Here is a 9,218-nt window from a genome sequence, read left to right as displayed (position 1 = left end):
TGACAGTGAGTTCCAGACCATCGCCATCCTCTGTACAGAGAAGCAGTGGCAGCAGGCTTTTATCCACAATATTAGACCAGTGCCCAGGCTGCCTGAGGTATTTACCAATGGGAACTGCTTCCCGATATCTATTCCCATAAAGCCATGAATCTATATATAACTCTGCAGTCAAACTTCCTTACTCTTAGGGGAGCAATCTCGGCTTCTTGTATCTAACTTTAGAGTTGAAACTATACGTGGCACAGTAGCGCAGTGGTAGAGTTACTGCCTTACAGCACCAGAGACCTGGTTCAATCCTGACTATGGGCGCTGTCTGTACGGAGTTTGTACGTTCTCCCTGTGACTGTGTAGGTTTTCTCCAGGTGCTCCAGCTTCCTCCCACACTCTAAAGATATACAGGTTTGTAAGTTAATTGACTTCTGCAAACATTGTAAATTGTCCCTGTTGTGTTGGATAGCGCTAGAGCGTGAGGATCACTGGTTGGTGCGGACTCTGTGAGCTGAGAAACTGTACCCCAGTGTGTTTTATACACGTTCAACATAATTTCCCTGTTTTTATACTCTTTGCTTCTGTTATGAATCCCAGGGTCCCATATGCTTCCAAGACCTTTTGCTCGCTTCAAGGATATGCGCAGATTGTCGTCCAAAACTTTTTGTTCCTTCACAGTCGTTCATTTGACGATGTCACCGCGTACCGCCTGCTGCCACAGTGTATCACCTCACCCGTCACCGGACTCATTACATTCTGCCAGACTAACTATGTCCTCTTGCTTTCTACTGCCACATTTACAAACTTTGTGTGGTCCAGAGGTTTGGACATGTCACCAATTCCCTGAACAGAGGGGGTAAAAAGAAATCCAAAGTCCAAAGCAGAAACATGTGGTAAATAGCAACTGACTCTTTCTATGCTTTCCCCCCCCAGGTAATGTGTCACGGAGTCCGAGTCAGCTAATGTCATTGGGGTAAGTCAAGATTGAACAAGCAAGATACATTGCAGAGCTGCTGCCTCACGACACCAGAGACGCAGGTTCGATCCTGACCTCGGCTGCTGCCCATGTGGTGTTTAAGGATACAGATGAATAGAGAACAGCAAGACTAGGCCATTAAGCCCTATGTGTCCTTTAGATTTTGACCCAACTTGTCCATGCAAACCAAGATGCCCCATCTACACCGGTCCCATTTGTCCCCTCCTTTGTTTAATACATTTACAATTAATCATTCACCTTTTATTTTCTCTCTCGACCAGAAAATTTGACTTCATTGAAGAGGTGAGAAATTTAAAGAAAAACAGTCAGTCATGGCAACTAAAACAGCGGGAAACTAATTCATATTTTAAATCTCTCGTTTATATCCATTAACTAAATGAGGATGGCACAGTGGTGCAGCTGGTAGCTCCAGGGACCTGAGTTTCCTCCTGGTGCTCCATTGTCCTGCCCAAGACGTTTGGGTTTGTAGGTTCACAAAAATGCTGGAGAAACTCAGCGGGTGCAGCAGCATCTATGGAGCGAATGAAATAGGCAACGTTTCGGCCCGAAACGTTGCCTATTTCCTTCGCTCCATAGATGCTGCTGCACCCGCTGAGTTTCTCCAGCATTTTTGTGTACCTTCGATTTTCCAGCATCTGCAGTTCCTTCTTAAACACTGGGTTTGTAAGTTAATTGGCCCTCTGTAAATTGTCCCTAGTGTGCAGGATAGAACTAGTGTATGGTTAATTACTGCTTGGGGTGGACTTGGTGGGCCGAATAACCTGTTTCCATGCTGTATCTCTAAACCTAAAGCAAAAAAACAAATTATAGATTCTCAGAAATCAGTCTCTTGACATTTAGCCTTAATATCTCCCTTGAGAACAGGGCATTGAATTTCCAGTGAATAGTTCCTTGGGGTTATTGGGACATGGTGAATGCTTCACAGAAAGACCAGGTTACGAAGATTCACTCTGCTTTCTAGAAGTGAAGTATAGATATTTGCGTGGTATACTTACAATATTGATTATATTTTTGTCTCTAGTATCTCTCAGATACTGGAATTATACAGGGAGGATCCTGAGGATATTCTGTACAACCTTGGCTTTGGGATGGAAGAGCCGAATATTACAGCAAAAATCCCATCTCGCTTTTTCAGCTACACCTCCCACGCAAATGGAATTAACTTCCGTGTCTTCTTGGAAGCTCAGGTGAAGAGACTGGGGGAGGAAAATCCCAGCTACACACTGGCAAGTGAGTTACAAATTAATGTCCAGATTAGAAGTGTACCAAGGCTTACCTTTCCGTGACTCTAATGGAAATAGTTCTCCAACAGAAATCGGTACCTCCAACCCCAATTAATGCTTTCACTGCCATTCATGGTTTGATGTACGATGGGCCTGTCCCACATTCACGACCTAATTCACGACCTTTTTTACTCGTGGACATTTTTCATCACGTTAGAAAAAACACCCCGACCTGCTTGATGCCACGAGTACCTATGACTAGCATCACGACATGCTACGACCTACCTACGACCTCCTACGACCTTGTGATGACTATGCTGCGAGTCTGAGTCAAGGGCAAACTCGGCAGAGGTCGTGAATCAGGTCGTGAAAGTGGGACAGGCCCTTTACTTGTCCTTTGACAAACCGGAGACCAATGTCACTACAGCTCTCGCCCAAGTCTTGAGGCTTGCAACCCTCAACCCTCCCATTGAAACTCTAACAACACCATGGGCCGGCCTTAGGGGGTGCGGGGCCCAATTGGGAACAATTTTGGTGAACCCCAGATTCCCAGCCAAGGTGTGTCAGCCCAGTTATTTAGTATATATTATGAAATTGTACACTAGGTGCTATGGGTTATTCACTGTGTGAATCTCTCCTGCTCCCTCCCGTTTGCCTGTCAGTAGCTCCGCTGGCTTCCAACCTTTACCGTAGCAGCTGATTATGTGATTGGACACAATGCCCTTGGAGACAGCGGCTGATTGGACAAGAGGAGACCTATTTGTTGATTGGACGGGAATTTTAAGGCAAGCTGGTTGGTGATTGGATGCAACCCCCTTAGAGACAGCGTTTGATTGGCCGTCAAATAAAATTGTCACATCTGTAACAAAAATCGCTGGTCGGTGCGAACTCAGTGGAGACTATCTGGTTGTATCTCCAAACTAGACTGGTTGTATCAACCAGACTATCTGGTTGTATCTCCAAACTAGACTGGTTGTATCAACCAGACTATCTGGTTGTATCTCCAAACTAAACAGTATAACATGCAGGTACATTCATTTAAAATTAAATTCAGTGATTATTTCACATGATTTCTCACAGACTAAAGCTCAATATCTGACCAATTTCTGTTTAACACGTTTGGTCTGCCGTGAGCATTTTTCTCTCCCAAACCAGTTCATATCTAGCAATCCTATCAACGAACCAGACAACAGTTGGACGCAGTCATAGAAACATAGAAAATAGGTGCAGGAGTAGGCCATTCGGCCCTTCGAGCCTGCACCGCCATTCAATATGATCATGGCTGATCATCCAACTCAGTATCCTGTACCTGCCTTCTCTCCATACCCCCTGATCCCTTTAGCCACAAGGGCCACATCTAACTCCCTCTTAAATATAGCCAATGAACTGGCCTCAACTACATTCTGTGGCAGAGAATTCCAGAAATTCACCACTCTCTGTGTAAAAAACGTTTTTCTCATCTCAGTCTAAAAGATTTCCCCTTTATCCTTAAACTGTGACCCCTTGTTCTGGACTTCTCCAACATCGGGAACAATCTTCCTGCATCTAGCCTGTCCAACCCCTTAAGAATGTTGTAAGTTTCTATAAGATCCCCCCTCAATCTTCTAAATTCTAGCGAGTACAAGCCGAGTCTATCCAGTCTTTCTTCATATGAAAGTCCTGACATCCCAGGAACCAGTCTGGTGAACCTTCTCTGTACTCCCTCTATGGCAAGAATGTCCTTCCTCAGATTAGGAGCCCAAAACTGTACGCAATACTCCAGGTGTGGTCTCACCAAGACCCTGTACAACTGCAGTACAACCTCCCTGCTCCTATACTCAAATCCTTTTGCTATGAATGCTAACATGACACCCAGGTCTCGTTGCATCTCCCCTTTTCCCAACCGGCCACAATTCAGATAATAGTCTACTTTCCTGTTTTTGCCACCAAAGTGGATAACCTCACATTTATCCACATTATACTGCATCTGCCATGCATTTGCCCACTCACCCAGCCTATCCAAGTCACCTTAGAGGGCTTCAGATGGGTTCAGGTGTGTTTAGAAGTGTTTAGAGGGGAATAGGGGGGCTAGAGGGGGGTTAGAGGGTGTTGAGAGGTGTTCAGAGGTGTTCAGAGGGTCCCAGAGGGGTTTAGAGACGTTATAAGCCCCCCATGAGAAATTGTATTTCTCTGAAATTGAAGAGTGACATAAAGCTGGAGTAACTCAGCAGGACAGGCAGCACAGCGACTCTGGAGAGAAGACCCTTCTTCAGACTAAACTGAACTCTCGTCGGTGAGAGTACTTGTGATTGTCTGAAGAAGGGTCTCGACCAGAAACGCAACCCTCTCCCCAGAGCCCATGCCCGTCCCGCTGAGCCACCTTCAACTTCAGAGCCAAACAAAAAACACAGAGTGCTGGAGGAACTCAGCGGGCCAGGCGGCTGCCTCACGTGCTGGGTTTCTCCAGCATTTTTGTCTACCGCAAAACGTCAATGATTCCGGGAATGCCGAGGCGACAGGGTGAGAGAGAGGGAGTGGGAGAGCTAGAGAGAGACGAGATGGGGAGCGGGAGAGAGAGCGCGAGAGAGGGAGGGAGGGAGAGAGAGATCAAAACACAGAGAGACGCAACGTGGGTCGGTAGGTGAATGACTAACCTGCACACCAGGAAGAAGCCGCTTCTCACGGTCCGGGCCCTCACTCATGATGGTGAGTTTAAAGAAATTCTCAACGTGTCATCGATCTACATTCCTCAGTAATGTAATTGTGTTTTAAACAGGTATTAATGGCGCCGCGTGAATTTTATTCAAAGGAACACGGCGTCATTAAAGGTACACAAAATTGCTGGGGAAGCTTCCCCAGCAATTTTGTGTACCTTCGATATTCCAGCATCTGCAGTTCCCTTTTGAACACGGCGTCATTAATACTTGTTCAAAACACTATAACATTTACTGAGGAATGCGGATGGATGCATTGATGAAATTGTATAACAACGTGTTAATTACTTGCTGTTTAGAAGTGCTAACAATACTAGTTAACAAATCGTTTGTGTCTGGTGGCCGTGCAGTGGTTGTTATACATATTCGTTTAAAAAAAAATCCGGATTGCAAATTAAAAAAAAATCTTTATTTAACAAAGAGAATTCGTATTTCCGTACGAAATACGGAACATTAGTGCGGGGGCCCCCTTAGGCGCGGGGCCCAATTGGGAGCAATCGGTCAAATCGGCTTAAGGCCGGCCCTCCACCCCTTGCATTACCATGGACTTGTTTTCTAATTGTGTATTTTTGTACTAGTATTTTTATTTTGCCGACTTTTATTTTCACCATTGTAAAATTAATGTGGTTTATGTATAATTTATGCTTTTCTGTGTTGCCTGATTCTGTGCCTGTGATGCTGCTGTAAGCAAGACTTTCATTGTTCCTGTACTTTACCTCATATGGCAATAAACTCGACTCAACTTGAATCAGCACTCACTCCCTAAGAATGAACTCCCTCCCTGATGTTGATGCACTAGTGTTGACCACCTTTGATGTGCTAATTCATCATCAATCATCCAACTGACGATATTGTATTCTCCCTCCAATATTTCACTCCCACACTGCCAATGCTTCCCTGCTCCTACACTCCCAGTCTCGTACTCCAGTTGATTCTCATGTTCTCACAGAGTCCATTTGCAAATTGCCTACTGCTTATCACACTTCCAAACTGGAATACAGTTCACGCTGTAGTTAGTTTAGTTTAATTTATTGCCACGCGTATCGTGGTGTTTTTCGAGATTTATCCCAGGAATGATTGGGTTAACATACGATGAGCGTTTGACGGCACTGGGCCTGTACTCGCTGGAGTTTAGAAGGATGAGGAGATCCTCATTGAAACATACTGAATAATGAAAGGCCTGGATTGAGTGGATGTGGGGTGAATGTTTCCACTAGTGGGAGAGTCTAGGACCAGAGGCCATAGCCTCAGAATAAAAGGGCGTGCCTTTAGAAAGGAGATGAGGAGGAATTTCTTTAGTCAGAGGGTGGTGAATCTGGGGGATTCATAGCCACAGAAGGCTGAGGAGGTCAAGTCAGTGGATATTTTTAAGGTGGAGATTGACAGATTCTTGATTAGGACGGTGTCAGGGGTTATGGGGAGAAGGCAGGAGAATGGGGTTGAGAGGGAACAATAGATCAGCCATGATTGAATGGCGGAGTAGACTTGATGGGCTTAAAGCCCCTGTCCCACATTGCGAGTTTACCCAAGAGCTCTCCTGAGTTAAAAAAAAAAATCAAACTCGTGGTACTTCATCACAAGTATTTTTTTACTCTTGGAAATTTTTCACACTGTTGAAAAAACTTCACGAGTTTCCGCGTTTCCGGAGTGCCCTCCGTTAGCATTACGTGCCGCTACGAGACATCCACGAGCTCCGATGTACCTGCTACGTACATTCTACGTACCTACCACGAGTTAGATTTATTTTTAACTCAGGAGAGCTCTCGGGTAAACTCGTATCGTGGGACAGGGGCTTAATTCTGCTCCTATAACTTATTAACATATGAGACCTTCCCCCCACCCCCAACCTCTATGCTCCAACTTCTCTCCTACATCAGGGTTCCTTTGCAGTAACTAATCCAGCTTCTAATCTTCACATCTTTGTGGGAGGTAGCTGGTGTCTCCAAGGGAAGCTCACACAGTTAAAGGAAGAACATGCAAACTCCACACAGACAGCACTGGGGAACAGGCTCGAAACAGGTCCCTGGAGCTGTGAAGCAGCGGGCATGACCTACCTCACCACTGTGCCAAGTTCTGACATCCCCTCCTCAAACCCTTCCATTTCTTTTCTCTCCTCCAATATTTACCACTGATTTGCCTTGGCGTCCACATGAAGCAACCTTGGACACTCATGTACGCTGACACAGAATTTATAGCATTTCCATTTTATACAGAGGCTTGAAAATGCGCACGACCAGACTCAGGAACCGCTCATTCCCCTCTGTTATCAGGCTTCTGAACAGTCCTTCCATAAGCTAGAGTACTGTCCGATTCACCTCTAGCCCATTGCAGACATTGGACTTTGTCTCTGGAACCGATGCACTACAATGCTGAGGACTGTATTCTGCACTCCGTATCTTCCCCATTGCTCTACTTATTGTACTTGAGTTTGACTTGATTGTTTTGATGTATGGTTTTATGTGATCTGTTTGGTCAGCATGCATACTGAACCTTTTCACTGTGTCTCAGTACATGTGACAACAATAAGCCTAACCCTAATGTTGAACCTGCTCCGCCAGTGAGTGAGACATGGGCTTCCTATTGACCCTGCATGTTTGTCCTTGTTTCTCCAGGTCGTTTCCGGCAGATTGAGGTCCTGACGACCATGGCGAATGCCCTGACCTCCCTCTACTCCCGTGTGTCCAAAACGCCAGTGACGAAGATCGGGCCTGCCCACCAGTTCTCCTTCAGTCCGGAGAAAACCAAGAAATGGCAGGAAGGGAAGCACCCGGGAGGAAAAGCCGTTCAGAAACTGCGGAAAACGATTACCAAGTTGTGCTTGTACGGAGCACCCAAGGAGTTGGGAAATCCGAAGCAAAGGAAAGAATCGTCAAGCAAAGCGAGCTCGGGGCCGGACCAGTCTCAAGGTTGCTCGGCGAAGGCGGAATGTGTGAAAACCGAGCCTCGAGGCTCAGGAGAAGGTTGTGAACAGGCCTCCAATTCTAGAGACGGACAGAACTCAGAGAGTCCACACCTGAAGGAGGAAGAAGGTCAGCAATCTAGCGGGGCCGTTACCAAGGAGACGTCGGATGCAGACACCGGGAAGTCCAAATTTGACGTCCTCAACACAACGGCAACGGCAACGGCAACGGCAACGGCAACGGAAACGGCAACGGCAACGGCAACGGCAACGGCGCACCAGTCTCCGGGAATGGAGTTTCCCAATGAACACTCGGAGTGCTCCAAACCCATGCCATCACTGTCGGGGCAAGAGGTTGATTCCAACTCTGGTGGCTCCCAGGACCTGCACATCAATACACAGGAGTCAACACATCTCATTATTTCCCCAGAGCTTCCAGAGCAGCTCAAAACATCGCCTGAAAGTCCAGAATATGTTGCAAACTGAGGTTTGCTGGGTGACATGATACTGATGTCAGAAGGATGAGTTGTAATCCCTTGACCAGTCAGCGATTGTTTTCTCGGGGATACATCTGATGAGAAACTAATACGTCACGCCAAATTCAACAGGGAATAGATGCCCTGCTGCATCCCACTCCTCATCATCCTGGATATACAAACTTGACTTTCAACGCAAATCACGAGGTGTTCATAAAACGAAGACAAAAGCAAAAGGGGCCATTCAAAACAAAGGACCACAGTCAGCATTTTGCCTGCTAGTGAACTGCTGTCCCAGTAGTAAGAGTGGTGATGAGAGGGTTTGCTGTTCTCTATAACCACACACGATGATTTATAACACCATAGAATAGCAGTGGTGCATCCAGTAGAGCTGCTGCCTCACAATGCTGGAGTCCCGGGTTCGATCCTGGCCTCGGGTGCTGTCTGTGTGGAGTTATCATGTTCTGCCAATGACCATGTGGGTTTCTTACGGGTGCTCTGGTTTCCTCCCACATCCCAACGATACGCGATGGTCAGCATGGATTCGGTGGGTCGAAGGGCCAGTTTCAATGCTGCCTTCTTCTTCTTCTTCTTCTTCTTAAGCCCTTTGCTCCTCTAGGGAGCATAGGCCATTGACAAATATCCTCCACCTCACTCGGTTGTTGGCAGTTCTTTTGAGATCGCCCCAGTTGAGCCCACTCTCAGACATTTCTGTTTGGACACCCCTTCTCCAGCTGTTCCATGCTGTACATTACAATATATCAAGAGAAAATCTCAACTAGATTTTTTAAAGAAAAATCCAGGTATTTCCCCCAACCCTGCTCTTCGCCAATATCCTTGTGTTTTTCATTATCTCATTGACTCATTTCTGAAACTTCCCATTGAATCCATATCAAAACCAAATCACCGCATCCCAAATCCTAACACACTTTATTTTTTAAT

At 46.1% G+C, this 9,218-nt stretch overlaps 1 protein-coding gene across 1 annotated transcript; it reads left to right on the top strand.

Moving 5' to 3' along the window:
• Window positions 1-815: 815 nt before the first annotated feature.
• On the top strand, window positions 816-8,695 carry tespa1 (thymocyte expressed, positive selection associated 1). Its single transcript, XM_033049821.1, has 3 exons — window positions 816-961; window positions 2,007-2,215; window positions 7,514-8,695. The coding sequence occupies exons 1-3, from the start codon at window positions 951-953 to the stop codon at window positions 8,284-8,286; spliced, it is 993 nt and encodes a 330-aa protein (XP_032905712.1). The 5' UTR covers window positions 816-950; the 3' UTR covers window positions 8,287-8,695.
• Window positions 8,696-9,218: the final 523 nt, after the last annotated feature.

The sequence above is a fragment of the Amblyraja radiata genome, chromosome 33 (assembly GCF_010909765.2).
Source record: "Amblyraja radiata isolate CabotCenter1 chromosome 33, sAmbRad1.1.pri, whole genome shotgun sequence".
Classification (NCBI taxonomy): domain Eukaryota; kingdom Metazoa; phylum Chordata; class Chondrichthyes; order Rajiformes; family Rajidae; genus Amblyraja; species Amblyraja radiata.
Note: the sequence above shows the minus strand (reverse complement) of the source record. Positions and strands in the feature narration are given on the sequence as shown.

Excerpts from the sequence above, each read along its gene's own strand:
- tespa1 (XM_033049821.1), top strand. Across the intron at positions 2,216-7,513 it reads TCCCAGCTACACACTGGCAA|GTCGTTTCCGGCAGATTGAG; the intron begins GTGAGTTACAAA and ends TTGTTTCTCCAG.